The following is a 26,736-nucleotide window of genomic DNA, read 5'->3' on the forward strand; positions in this document are numbered from 1 at the left end:
CTATCCCAGTGTGAAACCCCCCAGTGTAAATTCTATCCCAGTGTGAAACCCCCCAGTGTAAATTCTATCCCAGTGCGAGACCTCCAGTTGAACCCCAGTGTAACTCTGAATGTCACTGACCTGGACCAGGATTCGGGGTCGCTGGGGTGACGGGAAAGGTACATTGTGCAGGAAGTTGGAGATGTGCCTGAAATGGATCAGAAAAGGTTTACATCTCTCTGGATCTCCCAGCAGCAGTAATCTGAAGGTGGATCGTGACAGTGTGATGAGAGGCAGAGTTAGAGAAGGAACATTGACTCACTTTTCAATGGGTAAGACGTGTGGCCCTGATATCGAGTAGCGATAGACGAAGGTGAGAAATTTCTGAAACACATCAAAGAAGGGCCAGTGGGACAGGACACAGATACTCTTCTTTGTCTGGACGGATTTGGTGAGGATGGGTCTGCGGTCGATCACACTCAGTAGCCCCAGGCTCAGACGCTGCTTGTCTGACAGTCTGTCGCGGCTGTACGGCTCGTAGAACTGGATCGCTGCCCCGTATACCTGGGAGTGAGAGAGCGCAGGTTACAGACTCCATTCCCACTCTGATCCCCCACACTGTCCCGTGTACCTGGGAGTGAGAGAGCGCAGGTTACAAACTCCATTCCCACTCTGAGCTTCCCCAATCCCCCGACCACTCTGATCCCCCACACTGCCCCGTGTACCTGGGAGTGAGAGCGCAGGTTACAGACTCCAATCCCACTCTGATCCCCCACACTGTCCCGTGTACCTGGGAGTGAGAGCGCAGGTTACAGACTCCAATCCCACTTGATCCCCCACACTGTCCCGTGTACCTGGGAGTGAGAGAGCGCAGGTTACAGACTCCAATCCCACTCTGATCCCCCACACTGTCCCGTGTACCTGGGAGCGAGAGAGCGCAGGTTACAAACTCCATTCCCACTCTGAGCTTCCCCAATCCCCCGACCACTCTGATCCCCCACACTGCCCCGTGTACCTGGGAGTGAGAGCGCAGGTTACAGACTCCAATCCCACTCTGATCCCCCACACTGTCCCGTATACCTGGGAGTGAGAGCACAGGTTACAGACTCCAATCCCACTCTGATCCCCCACACTGTCCCGTATACCTGGGAGTGAGAGCACAGGTTACAGACTCCAATCCCACTCTGATCCCCCACACTGTCCCGTATACCTGGGAGTGAGAGCACAGGTTACAGACTCCAATCCCACTCTGATCCCCCACACTGCCCCGTGTACCTGGGAGTGAGAGCACAGGTTACAGACTCCAATCCCACTCTGATCCCCCACACTGTCCCGTGTACCTGGGAGTGAGAGCACAGGTTACAGACTCCAATCCCACTCTGATCCCCCACACTGCCCCGTGTACCTGGGAGTGAGAGCACAGGTTACAGACTCCAATCCCACTCTGATCCCCCACACTGCCCCGTGTACCTGGGAGTGAGAGCGCAGGTTACAGACTCCAATCCCACTCTGATCCCCCACACTGCCCCGTGTACCTGGGAGTGAGAGCGCAGGTTACAGACTCCAATCCCACTCTGATCCCCCACACTGCCCCGTGTACCTGGGAGTGAGAGCACAGGTTACAGACTCCAATCCCACTCTGATCCCCCACACTGTCCCGTATACCTGGGAGTGAGAGCACAGGTTACAGACTCCAATCCCACACTGATCCCCCACACTGTCCCGTGTACCTGGGAGTGAGAGCGCAGGTTACAGACTCCAATCCCACTCTGATCCCCCACACTGTCCCGTGTACCTGGGAGTGAGAGCGCAGGTTACAGACTCCAATCCCACTCTGATCCCCCACACTGCCCCGTGTACCTGGGAGTGAGAGCGCAGGTTACAGACTCCAATCCCACTCTGATCCCCCACACTGCCCCGTGTACCTGGGAGTGAGAGCACAGGTTACAGACTCCAATCCCACTCTGATCCCCCACACTGTCCCGTATACCTGGGAGTGAGAGCACAGGTTACAGACTCCAATCCCACTCTGATCCCCCACACTGTCCCGTGTACCTGGGAGTGAGAGCACAGGTTACAGACTCCAATCCCACTCTGATCCCCCACACTGTCCCGTATACCTGGGAGTGAGAGCACAGGTTACAGACTCCAATCCCACTCTGATCCCCCACACTGTCCCGTGTACCTGGGAGTGAGAGCACAGGTTACAGACTCCAATCCCACTCTGATCCCCCACACTGTCCCGTATACCTGGGAGTGAGAGCGCAGGTTACAGACTCCAATCCCACTCTGATCCCCCACACTGCCCCGTGTACCTGGGAGTGAGAGCGCAGGTTACAGACTCCAATCCCACTCTGATCCCCCACACTGTCCCGTGTACCTGGGAGTGAGAGCGCAGGTTACAGACTCCAATCCCACTCTGATCCCCCACACTGTCCCGTGTACCTGGGAGCGAGAGAGCGCAGGTTACAGACTCCAATCCCACTCTGATCCCCCACACTGTCCCGTGTACCTGGGAGCGAGAGAGCGCAGGTTACAGACTCCAATCCCACTCTGATCCCCCACACTGCCCCGTGTACCTGGGAGTGAGAGCGCAGGTTACAGACTCCAATCCCACACTGATCCCCCACACTGTCCCGTGTACCTGGGAGTGAGAGCGCAGGTTACAGACTCCAATCCCACTCTGATCCCCCACACTGTCCCGTGTACCTGGGAGCGAGAGAGCGCAGGTTACAGACTCCAATCCCACTCTGATCCCCCACACTGTCCCGTGTACCTGGGAGTGAGAGCGCAGGTTACAGACTCCAATCCCACTCTGATCCCCCACACTGTCCCGTGTACCTGGGAGCGAGAGAGCGCAGGTTACAGACTCCAATCCCACTCTGATCCCCCACACTGTCCCGTGTACCTGGGAGTGAGAGCGCAGGTTACAGACTCCAATCCCACTCTGATCCCCCACACTGCCCCGTGTACCTGGGAGTGAGAGCGCAGGTTACAGACTCCAATCCCACTCTGATCCCCCACACTGTCCCGTGTACCTGGGAGTGAGAGCACAGGTTACAGACTCCAATCTCAGCCTCATCACCCCTGCTCTCTCCAGCCCCGATTCACTCCGTTCTCCCCACCCCCCGCACTCATCCCCCTGCCCTGATCCCCCCAACCGATCTCCACCTGACCTCCCCCCGTCAACTCTTCCCCTCACCGATCTCCCCCCCCTCACCGACCTCCCCCCGCTCTCCCTCACCGATCTCCCCCCCCTCACCGACCTCCCCCCGCTCTCCCTCACCGACCTCCCCCACCGATCTCCACCCCCCCCGATCACACCTGCTCTTCCCCCCCACCCTGATCTCCCCGCAATACTTCCCTGCACTGATCCCCCCCCAACTCTCCCCCCCGGCCCCGATCCCCCACCGACCTCCCCCCTGCCCCGATCCCCCACCGACCTCCCCCCCCCGGCCCCGATCCCCCACCGACCTCCCCCCCCTGCCCCGATCCCCCACCGACCTCCCCCCCCCGGCCCCGATCCCCCACCGACCTCCCCCCCCCGGCCCCGATCCCCCACCGACCTCCCCCCCCGGCCCCGATCCCCCACCGACCTCCCCCCCGGCCCCGATCCCCCACCGACCTCCCCCCCCCGGCCCCGATCCCCCACCGACCTCCCCCCCCCGGCCCCGATCCCCCACCGACCTCCCCCCCCCGGCCCCGATCCCCCACCGACCTCCCCCCTGCCCCGATCCCCCACCGACCTCCCCCCCCCGGCCCCGATCCCCCACCGACCTCCCCCCCCCGGCCCCGATCCCCCACCGACCTCCCCCCCCCGGCCCCGATCCCCCACCGACCTCCCCCCCCCGGCCCCGATCCCCCACCGACCTCCCCCCCCGGCCCCGATCCCCCACCGACCTCCCCCCCCCGGCCCCGATCCCCCACCGACCTCCCCCCGCCCCGATCCCCCACCGACCTCCCCCGCCCCGATCCCCCACCGATCTCCCCCCCGCCAATCTCCCCCCATCACCGATCCCCCACCGACCTCCCCCCGCCCCGATCCCCCACCGACCTCCCCCCGCCCCGATCCCCCACCGACCTCCCCCCGCCCCGATCCCCCACCGACCTCTCCCCCCGACCTCCCCCACCGACCTGCCCTCCGATCTCCCCCCACCACCGATCCCCCACCGACCTCCCCCCCCACCCCAAACCCCCACCAATCTCCCCCCACCACCGATCCCCCCCCCGAACTCTTCTCCGCACCGATCTAACCCCCCAACTCTCCCCACCACTGTGATCCCCTCCGACTCTCCCCCACCGATCTCCCCCCGCCCTGATCCCCCTGCCCTGACCCCCCCGCTGCTCTCCCCCTCCACGATGACCCCCCACCCTGATCCCCCCGCCGCTCTCCCCCCCCCACGATGATCCCCCACCGCTCTTCCCCCCGCCCCGATCCCTCCGTTTTCCCTCCCTCCTCCCCCCATCATTTCCGTCCCTCACCCTTTCCTCCGCTGTGCCAGCTCTCCCCCTGCCCAATCTACTCACTCCCCTTCTCCCCATCCCCAAATCTGTTCCATGCCCGTGCCACTTCTCCTCTCCCCATCACCCATCCACCATCACCCCGACACCTCCCACAGCCCTCCCGCCTCCCGCCCTGCCCCCTCCCTCCCTGCCCCCTCCCTCCCTCCCTGCCCCCTCCCCGCCCCCTCCCGCCTCCCTCCCCGCCCCCTCCCCCCTCCCTCCCTGCCCCCCTCCCCCCTCCCTGCCCCCTCCCTGCCCCCTCCCTCCGTACCTTCTCCCCTGTGGCAGCGGTCAGTACGAAGGTGGAGAATACAGGCAGTTGGTACTTGGTCTCCACTGGCCAGCTTTCGATGGTGGCACCCATGGGTAAACAGAAGACGGGTACAGTACGCGGCAGAGGGAAGGACTCACAGTCACTCTCGGGGTATCGGCTGATTAAACCTGACACGGCAGAGACACGGCATCACAGACTGACCCCTCGATAGTGCGGCCCCGTCACTGACTGACCCCTCGATGGTGCGGCCCTCTCACTGACTGACCCCTCGATAGTGCGGCCCTCTCACTGACTGACCCCTCGATAGTGCGGCCCTCTCACTGACTGACCCCTCGATAGTGCGGCCCTCTCACTGACTGACCCCTCGATAGTGCGGCCCTCTCACTGACTGACCCTCGATAGTGCGGCCCTCTCACTGACTGACCCCTCGATAGTGCGGCCCTCTCACTGACTGACCCCTCGATAGTGCGGCCCTCTCACTGACTGACCCCTCGATAGTGCGGCCCTCTCACTGACTGACCCCTCGATAGTGCGGCCCTCTCACTGACTGACCCCTGGACAGTGCGGCCCTCTCACTGACTGACCCCTCGATAGTGCGGCCCCCTCACTGACTGACCCCTCGATAGTGCGGCCCTCTCACTGACTGACCCCTCGATAGTGCGGCCCTCTCACTGACTGACCCCTCGATAGTGCGGCCCTCTCACTGACTGACCCCTCGATAGTGCGGCCCTCTCACTGACTGACCCCTCGATAGTGCGGCCCTCTCACTGACTGACCCCTCGATAGTGCGGCCCTCTCACTGACTGACCCCTCGATAGTGCGGCCCTCTCACTGACTGACCCCTCGATAGTGCGGCCCTCTCACAGACTGACCCCTCGATAGTGCGGCCCTCTCACTGACTGACCCCTCGATAGTGCGGCCCTCTCACTGACTGACCCCTGGACAGTGCGGCCCTCTCACTGACTGACCCCTCGATAGTGCGGCCCTCTCACTGACTGACCCCTCGATAGTGCGGCCCTCTCACTGACTGACCCCTCGATAGTGCGGCCCTCTCACTGACTGACCCCTGGACAGTGCGGCCCTCTCACTGACTGACCCCTCGATAGTGTGGCCCTCTCACTGACTGACCCCTCGATAGTGCGGCCCTCTCACTGACTGACCCCTGGACAGTGCGGCCCTCTCACTGACTGACCCCTCGATAGTGCGGCCCTCTCACTGACTGACCCCTCGATAGTGCGGCCCTCTCACTGACTGACCCCTGGACAGTGCAGCCCTCTCACTGACTGACCCCTCGATAGTGCGGCCCTCTCACTGACTGACCCCTCGATAGTGCGGCCCTCTCACTGACTGACCCCTCGATAGTGCGGCCCTCTCACTGACTGACCCCTCGATAGTGCGGCCCTCTCACTGACTGACCCCTCGATAGTGCGGCCCTCTCACTGACTGACCCCTCGATAGTGCGGCCCTCTCACTGACTGACCCCTCGATAGTGCGGCCCTCTCACTGACTGACCCCTCGATAGTGCGGCCCTCTCACTGACTGACCCCTCGATAGTGCGGCCCTCTCACTGACTGACCCCTCGATAGTGCGGCCCTCTCACTGACTGACCCCTCGATAGTGCGGCCCTCTCACTGACTGACCCCTCGATAGTGCGGCCCTCTCACTGACTGACCCCTCGATAGTGCGGCCCTCTCACTGACTGACCCCTCGATAGTGCGGCCCTCTCACTGACTGACCCCTCGATAGTGCGGCCCTCTCACTGACTGACCCCTCGATAGTGCGGCCCTCTCACTGACTGACCCCTCGATAGTGCGGCCCTCTCACTGACTGACCCCTCGATAGTGCAGCCCTCTCACTGACTGACCCCTCGATAGTGCGGCCCCGTCACTGACTGACCCCTCGATAGTGCAGCCCTCTCACTGACTGACCCCTCGATAGTGCGGCCCTCTCACTGACTGACCCCTCGATAGTGCGGCCCTCTCACTGACTGACCCCTCGATAGTGCGGCCCTCTCACTGACTGACCCCTCGATAGTGCGGCCCCGTCACTGACTGACCCCTCGATAGTGCAGCCCTCTCACTGACTGACCCCTCGATAGTGCGTCCCTCTCACTGACTGACCCCTCGATAGTGCGGCCCTCTCACTGACTGACCCCTCGATAGTGCGGCCCTCTCACTGACTGACCCCTCGATAGTGCGGCCCTCTCACTGACTGACCCCTGGACAGTGCGGCCCTCTCACTGACTGACCCCTCGATAGTGCGGCCCTCTCACTGACTGACCCCTCGATAGTGCGGCCCTCTCACTGACTGACCCCTGGACAGTGCGGCCCTCTCACTGACTGACCCCTCGATAGTGCGGCCCTCTCACTGACTGACCCCTCGATAGTGCGGCCCTCTCACTGACTGACCCCTGGACAGTGCGGCCCTCTCACTGACTGACCCCTCGATAGTGCGGCCCTCTCACTGACTGACCCCTCGATAGTGCGGCCCTCTCACTGACTGACCCCTCGATAGTGCGGCCCTCTCACTGACTGACCCCTCGATAGTGCGGCCCTCTCACTGACTGACCCCTCGATAGTGCGGCCCTCTCACTGACTGACCCCTCGATAGTGCGGCCCTCTCACTGACTGACCCCTCGATAGTGCGGCCCTCTCACTGACTGACCCCTCGATAGTGCGGCCCTCTCACTGACTGACCCCTCGATAGTGCGGCCCTCTCACTGACTGACCCCTCGATAGTGCGGCCCTCTCACTGACTGACCCCTCGATAGTGCGGCCCTCTCACTGACTGACCCCTCGATAGTGCGGCCCTCTCACTGACTGACCCCTCGATAGTGCGGCCCTCTCACTGACTGACCCCTCGATAGTGCGGCCCTCTCACTGACTGACCCCTCGATAGTGCGGCCCTCTCACTGACTGACCCCTCGATAGTGCGGCCCTCTCACTGACTGACCCCTCGATAGTGCGGCCCCCTCACTGACTGACCCCTCGATAGTGCGGCCCTCTCACTGACTGACCCCTCGATAGTGCAGCCCTCTCACTGACTGACCCCTCGATAGTGCGGCCCTCTCACTGACTGACCCCTCGATAGTGCGGCCCTCTCACTGACTGACCCCTCGATAGTGCGGCCCTCTCACTGACTGACCCCTCGATAGTGCGGCCCCCTCACTGACTGACCCCTGGACAGTGCGGCCCTCTCACTGACTGACCCCTCGATAGTGCGGCCCTCTCACTGACTGACCCCTCGATAGTGCGGCCCTCTCACAGACTGACCCCTCGATAGTGCGGCCCTCTCACTGACTGACCCCTCGATAGTGCGGCCCCGTCACTGACTGACCCCTCGATAGTGCAGCCCTCTCACTGACTGACCCCTCGATAGTGCGTCCCTCTCACTGACTGACCCCTCGATAGTGCGGCCCTCTCACTGACTGACCCCTCGATAGTGTGGCCCTCTCACTGACTGACCCCTCGATAGTGCGGCCCTCTCACTGACTGACCCCTCGATAGTGCGGCCCTCTCACTGACTGACCCCTCGATAGTGCGGCCCTCTCACTGACTGACCCCTCGATAGTGCGGCCCTCTCACTGACTGACCCCTCGATAGTGCGGCCCTCTCACTGACTGACCCCTCGATAGTGCGGCCCCCTCACTGACTGACCCCTCGATAGTGCGGCCCTCTCACTGACTGACCCCTCGATAGTGCAGCCCTCTCACTGACTGACCCCTCGATAGTGCGGCCCCGTCACTGACTGACCCCTCGATAGTGCAGCCCTCTCACTGACTGACCCCTCGATAGTGCGTCCCTCTCACTGACTGACCCCTCGATAGTGCGGCCCTCTCACTGACTGACCCCTCGATAGTGCGGCCCTCTCACTGACTGACCCCTCGATAGTGCGGCCCCCTCACTGACTGACCCCTCGATAGTGCGGGTTACTCAGTGTGACTTTCTCTCTCTAGCTGGTGAAAGATTTGGGTGAATTTGAAACCTGACTGGTTTTTTGAAGGAAGTTTGATCCTCACCTGCTTCATAGGCCAGAGCTGTTCCCTTTGCCATGGATTTTTTGTAACACAGGTAGATTCCTGGCCCCCACTGTAAACACAGAGAAATTCACTGTTAAACCTGGCACCCTGTCCACAGACATCACTCTACACAGCAGACAGCTGGACCCTCACTCAACCCCACCCTAAATAACCCCCACACCCCCCCCCCCCGTTCACCCTACCCCGCACCCCCCCCCCGTACCTTCCCCCGTTCACCCCCTCCGCACCTCCCCCCATTCACCCTCCCCCGCACCTTCCCCCGTTCACCCCCTCCGCACCTCCCCCCATTCACCCCCTCCGCACCTCCCCCCATTCACCCCCACCGTTCACCCTACCCCGCACCCCCCCCCGTACCTTCCCCCGTTCACCCTCCCCCGCACCTCCCCCCGTACCTTCCCCCGTTCACCCCCTCCGCACCTCCCCCGGTTCGCCCCCCCCTCACCTCCCCCAGTTCACCCTCCCCCACACCTCCCCCTGTTCCCCCCTCCCCTCCCCCACACCTCCCCCCGTTCTCCCTCCACTCAACCCCCCTGTTCCCCCCTCCCCTCCCCCACACCCCCCTGTTCACCCTCCCCGCACCCCCCCATTCCTCCTCCACGCAACCACCCCATTCCCCCTTCCCCCAATTCTCTCCGCCTCCCACTCCCCCAATACCCTCCCCACAGCCCTCCATTTCCCCTAAATCCCCAGACTTGTGCCTAGCTGATGATCGATAGGCTGTGGGGAGTCAGGAGGTGAGTGAATCTCTGCAGGATTCCCAGTCTCTGACTGTGTTTATAGGCCTGGGTTTCAGTTCAGTTTCTGATCGCTGCAACCTTCTACTCCTCTGGCGTCAGTCTAAAGAGGACTGCATGATTCTGGGCAATACCATGCTAATTTCTGACTTTATCTCCCGTTGTATAAAACGCAGTCACTTCAATACAGCTAGCCTGTCCAATTCAGTAATAATCTTATTGAGGCCACTCTTCTATCGCTGAGCACCCTTTATTTACAATGTGTTCAGAGTTCTGTATAGCAGTCACAGAGTGCGGGTCAGCCCCTAATCTATCGACTGACTGCCTCGGAGAAACCAGCTGGTCTTAAATCCCCCCACCCTGGCTACTCATTCTCCATAGGGCCAATCTCCACTCACCCTAATAGGGTAAAAACCCCACCAACACCTCTACTTTCTCAGAAGACTAAGGAAATTTGGCATGTCAGCTGCAACTCTCACCAACTTTTACAGATGCATTAAAGAAAGCATTCTTTCTGGTTGTATCACAGCTTGGTATGGGCTCCTGCTCTGCCCAAGACCACAAGGAACTACAAAAGGGTTGTGAAAGTAGCCCAATCCATCACACAAACCAGCCTCCTGTCCATTGACTCTGTCTACACTTCCTGCTGCCTCGGGAAAAGCAGCCAGCATAATCAAGGACCCCCCCCCACGCACCCCAAATACACTCTCTTCAATTGGGAATAAAGTACAGAAGCCTGAGGTCACGTACCAATAGTTCTGGTCACCCTATTATAGAAAGGATATTATTAAACTAGAAAGAGTGCTGAAAGGAGTTACTAGGATGCTACCAGGACTTGGTGGTTTGAGTTATAAGGAGAGGCTGGATAGACTGGGACTTTTTCCTCTGGAGCGTTGGAGGCTGAGGGGTGATCTTATGGAGGTCTATAAAATAATGGGGGGCACAGATCAGATAGATAGTCAATATCTTTTCCCAAAGGTAGGGGAGTCTCGAGGGCATAGGTTTAAGGTGAGAGGGGAGAGGTACAAAAGGGTCCAGAGGGGCAATTTTTTCCACACACAGGGTGGTGAGTGTCTGGAACAAGCTGCCAGAGGCAGTAGTAGAGGCAGGGACAATTTTATCTTTTAAAAAGCATTTAGACAGTTACATTGGTACAATGGGTATAGAGGCTTATGGGCCAAACGCGGGCAATTGGAGCTACTTAATGGTTTAAAAAAAGGGCAGCGTGGACAGGTTGGGCCGAAGGGCCTGTTTCCATGCTGTAAACCTCTATGACTCTGGGTGCTGATCATGCAGACTGGCTTCGATTAACCAACACAAGGACACCTCCTTCTACTGGGAAAAAGATACAAAAGCCTGAGGTCACGTACCGATGGACTCAAGAACAGCTTCTTCCCTGCTGCTGTCAGACTTTTGAATGGACCTACCTCGCATTAAGTTGATCTTTCTCTACACCCTTGCTGTGACTGTAACATTACATTCTGCACCCTCTCCTTTCCTTCTCTATGAACGGTATGCTGTCTGTATAGCGTGCAAGAAACAATACTTTTCACGGTATCCCAATACATGTGACAATAATAAATCAAATTAAAGCATAACACTATATTCTGCACTCTCCTTTCCTTCTCCACTATGTACTCTATGAACTGTATGCTTTGCCTGTGTAATGCGCAAGAAACAATATTTTTCACAGTATATTCATACATGTGACAATAATAAATCAAATCAAAAGTCGACTCGAATTCTACAAGGCAGATGGAAGAATCTATTTATGGTCCCCTGTGGCCGGTGTAACTAATTACTTCATTTTATTACAATCATAACCCTCTGAATCACTCAGTTGTCTTTTCCTTCAATTAAACGTCATCTCACGTGGAAAAGAAAACAGACACTCAGTGTCTAAGTTACTGGTTACAAACTCCGACAGAAGCAGCAGATATCTGAGTGAGATAAACACACACAGAGCGGAATGGGTTAAAAATAATCTCAAATTGGACACTCTGGGCGTGAACAAGGGTTTCTTCAGTTCAACACAGACTGCGGCACGAGTGAATGAGAAGTCAGTCACTCTCTGACGGGGATCTGACCTATTCCAGGACGTGCAGGAACACACCCATTTCCGGAAATCTCACATCAGCAAGACTACAGCACAGATTCGCAACCAGACACAAGCAAAGCCAGCCACAGACTGAACAACTGACAACTCGATAGCGCAGCACAGTGACTGACTGATCCCTGGACAGTGCGGCCCTCTCACAGACTGACCCCTCGATAGTGCAGCCCTCTCACTGACTGACCCCTCGATAGTGCGGCCCTCTCACTGACTGACCCCTCGATAGTGCGGCCCTCTCACTGACTGACCCCTCGACAGTGCGGCCCTCTCACTGTGGGTCTGTTGCACTGTTTCAGTAACCCACTCACCATGCCAGTGTTGAGGTTCTTGTCCACTTTACAGAAGGTATGTGGGGGTGTCTCTCCCTTGCTGGGCATTATAATACAGATATCAGTGACGGCCAGCGTACTGTGGGCCTGACACTCAGTCGCTCTGCGATACGTGATGAAGGAGCGTTGTTGTAGGCTGGACCCCCCACCGCTGATGTGCGCTGCCCGGCTGTACGGGGTGGTCTCGATAATACTGCATCCCGGCTTCAGTCTGTCCTTCCCTTCACACAGGACCCTGCGGTTAAACACAACAGCTCAGAGTCTGTCCTATCGCCCTGAGTAACACACACACCCCACCCACTCACCCCGAGTAACACACACACACCCCACCCACTCACCCCGAGTAACACACACACACACAGCCCACCCACTCACCCCGAGTAATACACACACACAGCCCACCCACTCACTCCGAGTAATGCACACACCCCACCCATTCACCCCGAGTAACACACACACAGCCCACCCACTCACTCCGAGTAATGCACACACCCCACCCATTCACCCCGAGTAACACACACACAGCCCACCCACTCACCCCGAGTAACACACACACAGCCCACCCACTCACCCCGAGTAACACACACACAGCCCACCCACTCACCCCGAGTAATACACACACACAGCCCACCCACTCACCCCGAGTAATACACACACACCCCACCCACTCACCCCGAGTATCACACACACACACACAGCCCACCCACTCACCCCGAGTAATACACACACACAGCCCACCCACTCACCCCGAGTAATACACACACAGCCCACCCACTCACCCCGAGTAACACACACACACAGCCCACCCACTCACCCCGAGTAACACACACACACAGCCCACCCACTCACCCCGAGTAACACACACACAGCCCACCCACTCACCCCGAGTAACACACACACAGCCCACCCACTCACCCTGAGTAACACACACACACAGCCCACCCACTCACCCCGAGTAACACACACACAGCCCACCCACTCACCCCGAGTAACACACACACACAGCCCACCCACTCACCCCGAGTAACACACACACAGCCCACCCACTCACCCCGAGTAACACACACACAGCCCACCCACTCACCCCGAGTAACACACACACAGCCCACCCACTCACCCCGAGTAACACACACACACAGCCCACCCACTCACCCCGAGTAACACACACACAGCCCACCCACTCACCCCGAGTAATACACACACACAGCCCACCCACTCACCCCGAGTAACACACACACAGCCCACCCACTCACCCCGAGTAACACACACACAGCCCACCCACTCACCCCGAGTAACACACACACAGCCCACCCACTCACCCCGAGTAACACACACACACAGCCCACCCACTCACCCCGAGTAACACACACACAGCCCACCCACTCACCCCGAGTAATACACACACACAGCCCACCCACTCACCCCGAGTAATACACACACACAGCCCACCCACTCACCCCGAGTAACACACACACAGCCCACCCACTCACCCCGAGTAATACACACACAGCCCACCCACTCACCCCGAGTAATACACACACAGCCCACCCACTCACCCCGAGTAACACACACACAGCCCACCCACTCACCCCGAGTAATACACACACACAGCCCACCCACTCACCCCGAGTAATACACACACACAGCCCACCCACTCACCCCGAGTAACACACACACAGCCCACCCACTCACCCCGAGTAACACACACACAGCCCACCCACTCACCCCGAGTAATACACACACAGCCCACCCACTCACCCCGAGTAACACACACACAGCCCACCCACTCACCCTGAGTAACACACACACACCCCACCCACTCACCCCGAGTAACACACACACACAGCCCACCCACTCACCCCGAGTAATACACACACACAGCCCACCCACTCACCCCGAGTAACACACACACACAGCCCACCCACTCACCCCGAGTAACACACACACAGCCCACCCACTCACCCCGAGTAATACACACACACAGCCCACCCACTCACCCCGAGTAATACACACACACAGCCCACCCACTCACCCCGAGTAACACACACACAGCCCACCCACTCACCCCGAGTAATACACACACAGCCCACCCACTCACCCCGAGTAATACACACACAGCCCACCCACTCACCCCGAGTAACACACACACAGCCCACCCACTCACCCCGAGTAACACACACACAGCCCACCCACTCACCCCGAGTAATACACACACACAGCCCAAACACTTACCCCGAGTAACACACACACAGCCCACCCACTCACCCCGAGTAATACACACACACAGCCCACCCACTCACTCCGAGTAATGCACACACCCCACCCACTCACCCCGAGTAACACACACACAGCCCACCCACTCACCCCGAGTAATACACACACACAGCCCACCCACTCACCCCGAGTAATACACACACAGCCCACCCACTCACCCCGAGTAATACACACACAGCCCACCCACTCACCTGTGGAACACCCTGGGTGGGGGTGGGTGGGTTGGTTGGGGTGGGTGGGGGTGGGTGGGTGGGGGTGGGTGGGTTGGGTTGTGGAGGGTGGGTTGGGTTGTTGGGGGGGGGGGTTGTGTGGGGGGGTGGGGGGGTTGTGTGGGGGGGTGGGGGGGTTGTGGAGGGGGGGGTGGGTTGTGGAGGGGGGGGTGGGTTGTGGAGGGGGGGGTGGGTTGTGGGGGTGGGTATTTTGGGCTGAGTGTAGGCAGTGAGTCAGAACGCCACATTTAGAAATATCGACGGAAATGGAAGCAGCTTTTTAAAAATAACTCATCTCCATAGCAACCATGTCGAGTGGGGGTAATCAGGGAAAGTCCCAAACCCACACCCTGCAAACAGGACACAGGGCCCCCTCCCCACCCCGGGAAACACCCCCTCCCTGCCCCCGGGCCGGGACACGGGGCCCCCTCCCCACCCCGGGAAACACCCCCTCCCCGCCCCGCCCCGGGACACGAGGCCCCCTCCCCGCCCCGGGAAACAGGGCCCCCTCCCCACCCCCGGCCGGGACACAGGGCCCCCTCCCCACCCCGGGAAACACCCCCTCCCTGCCCCCGGGCCGGGACACAGGGCCCCCTCCCCGCCCCGGGAAACACCCCCTCCCTGCCCCCGGGCCGGGACACAGGGCCCCCTCCCCGCCCCGGGCCGAGACACAGGGCCCCCTCCCCGCCCCGGGCCGGGACACAGGGCCCCCTCCCCACCCCGGGAAACACCCCCTCCCCGCCCCGCCCCGGGACACAGGGCCCCCTCCCTGCCCCAGGAAACACCCCCTCCCCGCCCCGGGCCGGGACACAGGGCCCCCTCCCCGCCCCGGGACACAGGGCCCCCTCCCCACCCCGGGAAACACCCCCTCCCCACCCCGGGCCGGGACACGGGGCCCCCTCCCCGCCCCGGGAAACGGCCCCCCACCCACCACACCTCCTTTCGGCCTGGGAAACGCCCCCTCCTGGGAAACGGCCCCCACCCCCCGGCCCGGGAAACGGCACCCCCCCCCCCCGCCCATCCTGGGAAACGGCCCCCTCCCCTGCTCCAGCCCAGGAAACGCACCCCCCGCCCCAAAAAAACCATGACTCCCCCTCCACTGCCCTGCCAAACCCAGGAAAACCTCACCCCCACATCAGCCTCAGACCAGGACCATTACACAAGGACAGGAGGCCATTCAGCCCCTCTCCCCAGCCTGTTACACAGGAACAGGCCATTCAGCCCCTCTCCCCAGCCTGTTACACAGGAACAGGCCATTCAGCCCCTCTCCCCAGCCTGTTACACAGGAACAGGCCATTCAGCCCCTCTCCCCAGCCTGTTACACAGGAGCAGGAGGCCATTCAGCCCCTCTCCCCAGCCTGTTACACAGGAACAGGCCATTCAGCCCCTCTCTCCAGCCTGTTACACAGGAGCAGGAGGCCATTCAGCCCCTCTCTCCAGCCTGTTACACAGGAGCAGGAGGCCCTGTTCAGCCTGTATCTGATTGACCTGTCTGTACTGATTGCTGGGGACTGACCCGAGATCGATGAGTGGGAGTTTCTCCCTGCTCCGCCTGTAACACAGGAACATGTGGGAGGTAGTGAGCAGGCCACAGTTGAGGTCGGCAGAGTGTCCAGTTATGGTGGTCTCGATGCAGGTGAAACCTTCAGGGACCTCCTCGCCCTGAGAGCGGATGATGATGGCCACATCAGCGATGGGTTCCAGAGGCCGGGCCAGTTTAGGGGTGCCCTCCTCCAGGGGCTTGGACGTGTCAGTCAGGCCGGCCACCACAAAGTAGTCGACAAGCTGAGGCACATTGTCCTCTGCCATGGCTAAACTCCCAGCACCTGGAGAAAACAGGGGAACAAATTAGCACTGCTGACAACACCCCTCCGATCGCGATAGATCCCAGCTGTGACCAGAACACGACATTCTGCACCCTCTCCTTTCCTTCTCTATCAACGGTATGCTTTATCTGTATAGAGTGCAAGAAACAATACTTTCCACTGTATCCCCATACACGTGACAACAATAAATCAAATTCTTTTCCATCTCCCCTCAGTACTCTATGAATGGTATGCTTTCTCTGTATAGTGCGCAAGAAACAATACTTTTCACTGTGTCCCAATACATGTGACAATAATAAATCAAATCAAAAGCCTGTTTCCCCCTCTGTCCAGCCACACCCTCCATCAGTGTTCCCAGAGGTCACCCAGACTCGAAACGCTGGCTCGATTCTCTCTCCACAGATCGCTGAGATTTTCCAGCATTCTCCACTTTTGTCCCAACGGAGAGTTAGACAGGGTAGATTCAGAAAGAATGTTCCCGATGGCAGAAGGAGTCCAGGACCTGGGGGGGGGGTGGGATCACAGTCTGGAGGTGGTGGAAGCAGGTACACTGACAATTTAAGGGACATCTGGATGGGAAGGTGGATAGGGAGAGAATAGAGGGATACAGACTGAGTAAGTTTGGTCAGGGCATTACGACTGGCACAGGTTTGGAGGGGCTGAAGGGCCTGTTCCTGCGCTGTACTGTTCCTTGTTTCTTTGGGAACTGAGGTGAGGAGAGATGTCTTCACCCAGAGGGTGGGGAATGTGTGGAATTCACTCCCACAGAAAGGAGTTGAGGCCAAAATGTTGTGTGTTTTCAAGAAGAAATTAGATACAAGTCTTGGGGCGAAAGGGATATGGGGGGGGGGGAGAGGGATCAGAATATAGAATTCGATGATCAGCCATGATCAAAATGGATGGCAGGTTTGAGGGGCTGAATGGCCTCCTCCTGCTTCTAGTTTCTATGTTCCCAGGTAACCCAGAGTGGGCTGATGGTGTCCACAGTCAAATAGCACACCAACCCTCGACTGGGGGCTGCAGAGGCGAGGGTGTTCAGCTGGGATGTGGGATCTGCCTGTCCCCAGGTATTCTGGTCAGGATAAAGAGGCACAGAGGTTTATAACATGGAAACAGGCCCCACGGCCCAACTTCTCCAGGCCACCCTTTTCTCCAGCTAGTCCCAATTGGGCTGCCTCTCAGCGCCAGGGACCCGGGTTCGATTCCCAGCAGCACGGTGACACAGTGGGTTAGCGCTGCTGTCTCACAGCACCAGGGACCCGGGTTCGATTCCCAGCAGCACGGTGACACAGTGGGTTAGCACTGCTGTCTCACAGCGCCAGGGACCCGGGTTCGATTCCCAGCAGCACGGTGACACAGTGGGTTAGCACTGCTGTCTCACAGCGCCAGGGACCCGGGTTCGATTCCCAGCAGCACGGTGACACAGTGGGTTAGCGCTGCTGTCTCACAGCGCCAGGGACCCGGGTTCGATTCCCAGCAGCACGGTGACACAGTGGGTTAGCGCTGCTGTCTCACAGCACCAGGGACCCGGGTTCGATTCCCAGCAGCACGGTGACACAGTGGGTTAGCACTGCTGTCTCACAAGGCCAGGGACCCGGGTTCGATTCCCAGCAGCACGGTGACACAGTGGGTTAGCGCTGCTGTCTCACAGCGCCAGGGACCCGGGTTCGATTCCCAGCAGCACGGTGACACAGTGGGTTAGCGCTGCTGTCTCACAGCACCAGGGACCCGGGTTCGATTCCCAGCAGCACGGTGACACAGTGGGTTAGCACTGCTGTCTCACAAGGCCAGGGACCCGGGTTCGATTCCCAGCAGCACGGTGACACAGTGGGTTAGCACTGCTGCCTCACAGCGTCAGGGACCCGGGTCCGATTCCTGGTTTGGGTCACTGTCTGTGCGGAGTCTGCACGTTCTCCCCATGTCTGTGTGGGTTTCCTCCGGGTGCTCCGGTATCCTTCCACAGTCTGAAAGACGTACTGGTTAGGGTGCATTGACCTGAACAGGCACCAAACTGTGGTGACAAAGGGACTTTCACATTAACTTTATTGCAGTGTTAATGTAATCCTTACTTGTGACGAGTAAATGAATTTCACTTCAATTACCCGTGCTTGGCTCATATCCCTCTATACCCATCTTACCCATGGAACTGTCTAAATACTTTTTAAAAGACAAAATCAACTACTGCTCTGGCAGCTCGTTCCAGACACTCACCACCCTCTGTGTGAAAAAAATTGCCCCTCTGGACCCTTTTGTATCTCTCCCCTCTCACCTTAAGCCTATGCCCTTGAGTTTTAGACTCCCCTACCTTTGGGAAAAGATATTGACTATCTGTGCTGATCTGTGCCCCTCATTATTTTATAGACCGCTGTAAGATCACCCCTCAGCCTCCTACGCTCCAGAGAAAAAAGTCCCAGTTTATTCAGCTCCTCCTTATAACTCAAACCATCAAGTCTCGGTAGCATCCTAGTAAATCTTTACTGCACTCTTTCTAGTTTAATAATATCCTTTCAATAATAAGGTGATCAGTGCTACACGCAGTATTCCAAGTGTAGCCTTACCAATGTCTTGTATAACTTCAACAATACATCCCAACTCCTGTATTCAGTATGAGATAGAGAGGCTATGAGTACTGCCTTGGTAAGGATATTCCACACTGCATTATTCTCACAGCCCTGATCGTTGGGAGGGACAGGGAGAGGTAATGTTCCAACAAGAGAAGAGAAACTGCAGAGATGATACCATCGGGGGTGTGAGGGGATTTTAGACACAGGAGAAATACCACAAACAGAGAAATGTGAGTGAAAATAGAGAGGCTCACAACAGGAAACAGTTCAGTTATACAGTGACAGATCCATCCCAACCAATACTGCACCCAGTGTTATATAGCGAAAGGCCCACCTCCCAAATTACTGTACCCCAGTGTTATACAGCGACAGACCCGTCCCCCACCAGTACTGTACCCCAGTGTTATACAGCGACAGACCCGTCCCCCACCAGTACTGTACCCCAGTGTTATACAGCGACAGACCCGTCCCCCACCAGTACTGTACCCCAGTGTTATACAGCGACAGATCCGTCCCCACCAGTACTGTACCCCAGTGTTATACAGCGACAGACCCGTCCCCCACCAGTACTGTACCCCAGTGTTATACAGCGACAGACCCGTCCCCCACCAGTACTGTACCCCAGTGTTATACAGCGACAGACCCGTCCACACCAGTACTGTACCCCAGTGTTATACAGTGACAGACCCGTCCCCACCAGTACTGTACCCCAGTGTTATACAGCGACAGACCCGTCCCCCACCAGTACTGTACCCCAGTGTTATACAGCGACAGACCCGTCCCCCACCAGTACTGTACCCCAGTGTTATACAGCGACAGACCCGTCCCCCACCAGTACTGTACCCCAGTGTTATACAGCGACAGACCCGCCCCCACCAGTACTGTACCCCAGTGTTATACAGCGACAGACCCGTCCCCACCAGTACTGTACCCCAGTGTTATACAGCGACAGACCCGTCCTCACCAGCACAGTACCCCAGTGTTATACAGCGACAGACCCGTCCCCGCCAGTACTGTACTCCAGTGTTATACAGCGACAGACCCGTCCCCACCAGTACTGTACCCCAGTGTTATACAGCGACAGACCCGTCCCCCACCAGTACTGTACCCCAGTGTTATACAGCGACAGACCCGTTCCCACCAGTACTGTACCCCAGTGTTATACAGCGACAGATCCGTCCCCACCAGTACTGTACCCCAGTGTTATACAGCGACAAACCCGTCCCCACCAGTACTGTACCCCAGTGTTATACAGTGACAGATCCGTCCCCACCAGTACTGTACCCCGGTGTTATACAGAGACAGACCCGTCCCCACCAGTACTGTACCCCAGTGTTATACAGCGACAGACCCGTCCCCCACCAGTACTGTACCCCAGTGTTATACAGCGACAGATCCGTCCCCACCAGTACTGTACCCCAGTGTTATACAGAGACAGACCCGTCCCCACCAGTACTGTACCCCAGTGTTATACAGCGACAGACCCGTCCCCACCAGTACTGTACCCCAGTGTTATACAGCGACAGACCCGTCCCCCACCAGTACTGTACCCCAGTGTTATACAGCGACAGACCCGTCCCCACCAGTACTGCACCCCAGTGTTATACAGAGACAGACCCGTCCCCACCAGTACTGTACCCCAGTGTTATACAGCGACAGACCCGTCCCCCACCAGTACTGTACCCCAGTGTTATACAGCGACAGACCCGTCCCCACCAGTACTGTACCCCAGTGTTATACAGTGACAGACCCGTCCCCACCAGTACTGTACCCCAGTGTTATACAGCGACAGACCCGTCCCCACCAGTACTGTACCCCAGTGTTATACAGCGACAGACCCGTCCCCACCAGAACTGTACCCTAACACATACAATCTATCAGTACTCAGCCTGTTTTGGTAAATGTTATCGGAACATTAAGTCTGATTCTTTCTCTGTGATCTGATAGAATAACTGTGTCTTTCCAGGATTTGTGGTTGTTTTATACAGCTGTGTGTTCACCTCAGTCCCCGGGCAAGCGAGAGGGGGGTGCTAAAGTGTGAAAGTTGCAGTCAGCGTGTCAGATCGGACTGCGGTCAGCGGCCGTCACCCTACAGCTGGAAAGTCGCTTGCCCGTCTGAATCAAAGGCCGGCCCTAACAGGTTTACATTGGAGACTGTGCAGAAGCAGACGCTCTCTTGGGAGCACAGCTCCGCAGGGTAGACAGCAAGCCACAAAACAAGCAGGCTGCACAGGCCCCCAGCCTCCATACAAAGCCCAATCCTTACCGAAATAAGCAGGCAGCAACTCAGCGTGGCTGCATTCATCCCACAGTCCAGATTAGAGAGGTGAAGAACAGTACTAAAGGCAGCTCCTTGGATCAGTGCCAACAGCAGAGGCACACGCTCGGTACTGCTGACTCTCTTCCCCCTATCTGACTCTCGCTTCCTCCTTTCTGTCCATCTTTGCTGCAGCTTCTCTCTGAATTCACCCTTCCCCTTAATTCATATTCTCTGTCTTGTACCCCAGTGAGAGTCAGCACCTTCAGGAGAGGGAGAGAGACCCTGTACCCCAGTGAGAGTCAGCACCTTCAGGAGAGGAGGGGGACCCTGTACCCCAGTGAGAGTCAGCAGCTTCAGGAGAGGAGGGAGACCCTGTACCCCAGTGAGAGTCAGCACCTTCAGGAGAGGGAGAGAGACCCTGTACCCCAGTGAGAGTCAGCACCTTCAGGAGAGGGAGAGAGACCCTGTACCCCAGTGAGAGTCAGGAGAGGAGGGAGACCCTGTACCCCAGTGAGAGTCAGCACCTTCAGGAGAGGAGGGAGACCCTGTACCCCAGTGAGAGTCAGCACCTTCAGGAGAGGAGGGGGGACCCTGTACCCCAGTGAGAGTCAGCACCTTCAGGAGAGGAGGGGGGACCCTGTACCCCAGTGAGAGTCAGCACCTTCAGGAGAGGAGGGAGACCCTGTACCCCAGTGAGAGTCAGCACCTTCAGGAGAGGAGGGAGACCCTGTACCCCAGTGAGAGTCAGCACCTTCAGGAGAGGAGGGAGACCCTGTACCCCAGTGAGAGTCAGCACCTTCAGGAGAGGAGGGAGACCCTGTACCCCAGTGAGAGTCAGCACCTTCAGGAGAGGAGGGGGACCCTGTACCCCAGTGAGAGTCAGCACCTTCAGGAGAGGAGGGGGGACCCTGTACCCCAGTGAGAGTCAGCACCTTCAGGAGAGGAGGGAGGGACCCTGTACCCCAGTGAGAGTCAGCACCTTCAGGAGAGGAGGGGGACCCTGTACCCCAGTGAGAGTCAGCACCTTCAGGAGAGGAGGGGGACCCTGTACCCCAGTGAGAGTCAGCACCTTCAGGAGAGGAGGGGGACCCTGTACCCCAGTGAGAGTCAGCACCTTCAGGAGAGGAGGGGGACCCTGTACCCCAGTGAGAGTCAGCACCTTCAGGAGAGGAGGGGGGACCCTGTACCCCAGTGAGAGTCAGCACCTTCAGGAGAGGAGGGAGACCCTGTACCCCAGTGAGAGTCAGCACCTTCAGGAGAGGAGGGGGGACCCTGTACCCCAGTGAGAGTCAGCACCTTCAGGAGAGGAGGGAGACCCTGTACCCCAGTGAGAGTCAGCACCTTCAGGAGAGGAGGTGGGGGGACGGGGTGGGGGGGAAGCCCGAATTGTGAAGCTTGCTGTCAGTGAGGATGATGTGCGGTGCCAGCGCTGACTGCCAGGGTTCCTTGGTGCCTGGTACAGAACTGTCTCCTTTATCGCTTTGTAGGCCGAGACAGACTGTCCATTCAGTTCAGGGTGATCCTTCTCTGTCTCTCTCTCTCTCTCTCCCACAGGGAAGGGAACACACACTGGGAAAGTTCAGCACGTTTAACCCAGTCTCTGTTCACTCACCAGTTCGAAGCAAAATACCGCAGATACTGGAATCCAAAACTAAAACAGAAAATGCTGGAAAATCTCAGCCAGTCTGACAGCATCTGTGGAGAGAGGATAGAGCCAGCATTTCGAGTCTGGGTGACCCTTCCTGAGAGCTCAGCACTCTGGCACCTAATTGGAGAGATTCCATCCACCCCAATCAGAAACACATATGCTACCCAGGACACGGGAGACAGAACTGGTTTTATCCCAGTAAACACTGGCGAGATTCAAATGTCTGACTGAGCAATACATTCACTTACTGTGAGGGTGGCAAACACTCTCAGGACTGTACCCCAGTGAGAGTCAGCACCTTCAGGAGAGGAGGGGGACCCTGTACCCCAGTGAGAGTCAGCACCTTCAGGAGAGGAGGGAGACCCTGTACCCCAGTGAGAGTCAGCACCTTCAGGAAAGGGGTCCTGTGCCCCAGTGAGTCCCTGATACTCACCCTCTCCAGACACCATTTCAGCAGGGAATGTTGGAAAGAATTTCTTCCGTTCTGACCACAGCAACACTGTCCCCACCCCTCACTGCAAATCTAGCGAAACGCTTTGTAACTTCGGTTTGTTTGACAAATTTCTGTCTTGAGAGTTCAACGCTGAACCCAACGTCAGTACTGCAGGAAATTGTGCAACCTGCCCCCTCCCTGGTCCCCACTTCAGTCTGGCCCTCCCATCAGTGGGTGAGGCTTGTTCCTCTCAGCTGTGGGCATGCATCTACACGCACTGAATGGTCTGGGCTTACCTCACTGTTTAAGCCATCCATCTGTTGTCCGCTATGCTGAGATTGTCACAAAGCACAGGCGCTTGTTCATCGTGAGGTTACGTCTGAGGCAAGACATCGCGAGCAGATTCAAGGAGGGACTTTTTCACCCAGAGGGTGGTGGGGAACTCGCTGCCTGTAAGGGAGGTAGAGACAGGAACCCTGACTACATGTGGACAAGCACTCAAAACACCGCAAGGAACAAAGTGCTGGAAAATGGGATTAGAAGAGATCGGTGCCCAATGACCAGCGATGGGCCAAAGGGCCTCATTCTGTGCAGTAAAGCTCTGACCTGGGCCTCAGACCTTCCCCAGGGGACTGTGTGCCTGTGACCACCCATCAATGGGGAACCCAGGAGTCGCAGCACTCTCGGGCTCCCTAACTTTGGGTGGCGTCACATATCATTATCGAATCCCCACAATGCAGAAGGAGGCCATTCAGCCCATCGAGTCTGCACTGAACACAATCCCACCCAGAGCCTGGCACAATGGTTACCACAGCACCAGGGACCTGGGTTTGATTCCTGGTTTGGGTCACTGTCTGTGCGGAGCTTGTACGTTCTCCCCGTGTCTGCGTGGGTTTCCTCAGGGTGCTCCGGTTTCCTCCCACAGTCTGAAAGATGTGCTGGTTAGGGTACATTGACCGTGCTAAATTCTCCCTCAGTGTAACCTGAACAGGGGTGTGGTGACTCGGGGATTTTCACAGTAACTTCATTGCAGTGTTAATGTAAGCTGTACTTGTGACATGAATAAACTTTACCTATCCCCATAACGCTACACATTTACCCGCCTAACCGCCCTGACATAAAGGGGCAATTTAGCACGGCCAATCCCCCAACCCACACATCTGTGGACTATGGGAGGAAACCCATGCAGACACGGGGAGAACGTGCAGACTCTGCACAGACAGTGACACAACCAGGAATCGAACCCGGGTCCCTGGCGCTGTGAGGCAGCAGTGCTAACCCACTGTGTCACCGTGCTGCCGGGAATCGAACCCGGGTCCCTGGCACTGTGAGACAGCAGTGCTAACCCACTGTGTCACCGTGCTGCTGGGAATCGAACCCGGGTCCCTGGCGCTGTGAGACAGCAGTGCTAACCCACTGTGTCACCGTGCTGCTGGGAATCGAACCCGGGTCCCTGGCACTGTGAGACAGCAGTGCTAACCCACTGTGTCACCATGCCATCCTCAGCAACTGAATTATTCCCAGGTTGGGACCCAAGCCTCGTTTCCAGGGTAATCCCCGCTTCCGGTACATGGCTGTGGTCAGCTAGCCCAGGATGGTTCAATAACACGGGGTGGAGAGGTTCTGCTCCAGTTCAAAATAATGTGGAGACAGCAAAGGGCAACAGAAAAGGAAGGAGTGGTTCGATTCCCAGCTTGGGTCACTGTCTGTGTGGCGTCTGCTTGGGTTTCCTCCGGTTTCCTCCCACAGTTTGGAAGATGTGCTGGCTGGGAACTGTAGCCATGCTAAATTGCCCCTTAATGTCCCAAGATGCACAGGTTAGAGAGATTGGCAGGGTAAATATGTGGGATATGGGGATTGGGTTTGGATAGGATTGTGGACAGTGCAGACTCAATGGCCCGAATGGCCTCCCTCTGGAATGTAGGGATTCTGTGAGCGATCCCATGGCAGGACTGGAGGGAGAGAAGGGTGGCACAGTGAGGAAGGGAGCAGAAGGATGTAGGGCAGATAGGACTTACAGGACAGAAGGGGGGACCCTGTACCCCAGTGAGAGTCAGCACCTTCAGGAGAGGAGGGAGTCCCTGTACCCCAGTGAGAGTCAGCACCTTCAGGAGAGGAGAGAGGCCCTGTACCCCAGTGAGAGTCAGCACCTTCAGGAGAGGAGGGAGACCCTGTACCCCAGTGAGAGTCAGCGCCTTCAGGAGAGGAGGGGGACCCTGTACCCCAGTGAGAGTCAGCACCTTCAGGAGAGGAGGGAGACCCTGTACCCCAGTGAGAGTCAGCACCTTCAGGAGAGGAGGGAGACCCTGTACCCCAGTGAGAGTCAGCACCTTCAGGAGAGGAGGGGGACCCTGTACCCCAGTGAGAGTCAGCACCTTCAGGAGAGGAGGGAGACCCTGTACCCCAGTGAGAGTCAGCACCTTCAGGAGAGGAGGGGGACCCTGTACCCCAGTGAGAGTCAGCACCTTCAGGAGAGGAGGGAGACCCTGTACCCCAGTGAGAGTCAGCACCTTCAGGAGAGGAGGGGGGAGTCCCTGTACCCCAGTGAGAGTCAGCACCTTCAGGAGAGGAGGGAGACCCTGTACCCCAGTGAGAGTCAGCGCCTTCAGGAGAGGAGGGAGACCCTGTACCCCAGTGAGAGTCAGCACCTTCAGGAGAGGAGGGAGACCCTGTACCCCAGTGAGAGTCAGCACCTTCAGGAGAGGAGGGGGAACCTGTACCCCAGTGAGAGTCAGCACCTTCAGGAGAGGAGGGGGACCCTGTGCCCCAGTGAGAGTCAGCACCTTCAGGAGAGGAGGGGGACCCTGTACCCCAGTGAGAGTCAGCACCTTCAGGAGAGGAGGGGGGACCCTGTACCCCAGTGAGAGTCAGCACCTTCAGGAGAGGAGGGGGACCCTGTACCCCAGTGAGAGTCAGCACCTTCAGGAGAGGAGAGAGACCCTGTACCCCAGTGAGAGTCAGCACCTTCAGGAGAGGAGGGAGACCCTGTACCCCAGTGAGAGTCAGCACCTTCAGGAGACGAGGGAGACCCTGTACCCCAGTGAGAGTCAGCACCTTCAGGAGAGGAGGGAGACCCTGTAGCTTCGGGTTGTGCCCCTCTCCAGGCCCGTTATCCCCGGGTTGGCTCCTTACCACAAGCTCCATCCCTCTGTTGTCTCCCCGGCCGCTGCTCCGCCTGTGCGCCGAGGCCCCGCTGTTGACAAGCGGCCGCTGCCCGGGGAGACGGCGCTGCCTGCCGGCTGAGGGAGGAGGGGGAGCCCGGCACACCGCCCCCAGCGGCCGGGAGGAGTCACAGCACCCACTGCCCCCAGCGGCCGGGAGGAGTCATTGCACCCACTGCCCCCAGCGGCCTGGAGGAGTCACTGCACCCACTGCCCCCAGCGGCCGCGGGGAGTCACTACACCCACTACCTCCGGCAGCCGAAAGGAGTCACGACCCTCACCCACAGTGCACCCAGCGGCTGGGAGGAGTCAGTGCCCACAATCACAGCACCCCCAGTGGCCGCGAGGCGTCACTAACCTTGCCCACAGCGCCCCTCGTCGCCGGGAGGA

General features: G+C 58.4%; 1 protein-coding gene across 1 annotated transcript; it reads right to left on the reverse strand.

Moving 5' to 3' along the window:
* Nucleotides 1-26,416, reverse strand: LOC145339754 (C-myc promoter-binding protein-like). The gene is made up of 7 exons (XM_080184283.1): nt 26,318-26,416; nt 15,971-16,280; nt 11,951-12,206; nt 8,775-8,844; nt 4,754-4,923; nt 302-543; nt 1-187 (listed from the first exon to the last, which is right to left on the reverse strand). Exons 2-7 carry the CDS (start codon nt 16,261-16,263, stop codon nt 1-3), a joined length of 1,218 nt encoding a protein of 405 aa, XP_080040409.1. The 5' UTR covers nt 16,264-16,280; nt 26,318-26,416.
* Nucleotides 26,417-26,736: the final 320 nt, after the last annotated feature.

Source organism: Carcharhinus amblyrhynchos, unplaced genomic scaffold, assembly GCF_965287045.1.
Source record: "Carcharhinus amblyrhynchos unplaced genomic scaffold, sCarAmb.v2.hapA scaffold_653, whole genome shotgun sequence".
In the NCBI taxonomy this organism is placed as follows: Eukaryota; Metazoa; Chordata; class Chondrichthyes; order Carcharhiniformes; family Carcharhinidae; genus Carcharhinus; species Carcharhinus amblyrhynchos.

Excerpts from the sequence above, each read along its gene's own strand:
- LOC145339754 (XM_080184283.1), bottom strand. The coding sequence starts at position 16,263 with ATGGCAGAGGACAATGTGCCTCAGCTTGTCGACTACTTTGTGGTGGCC. Across the intron at positions 12,207-15,970 it reads CTCCCACTCATCGATCTCGG|GGTCCTGTGTGAAGGGAAGG; the intron begins GTCAGTCCCCAG and ends GTTTAACCGCAG. Across the intron at positions 8,845-11,950 it reads AGAACCTCAACACTGGCATG|TGGGGGCCAGGAATCTACCT; the intron begins GTGAGTGGGTTA and ends CTGTGTTTACAG.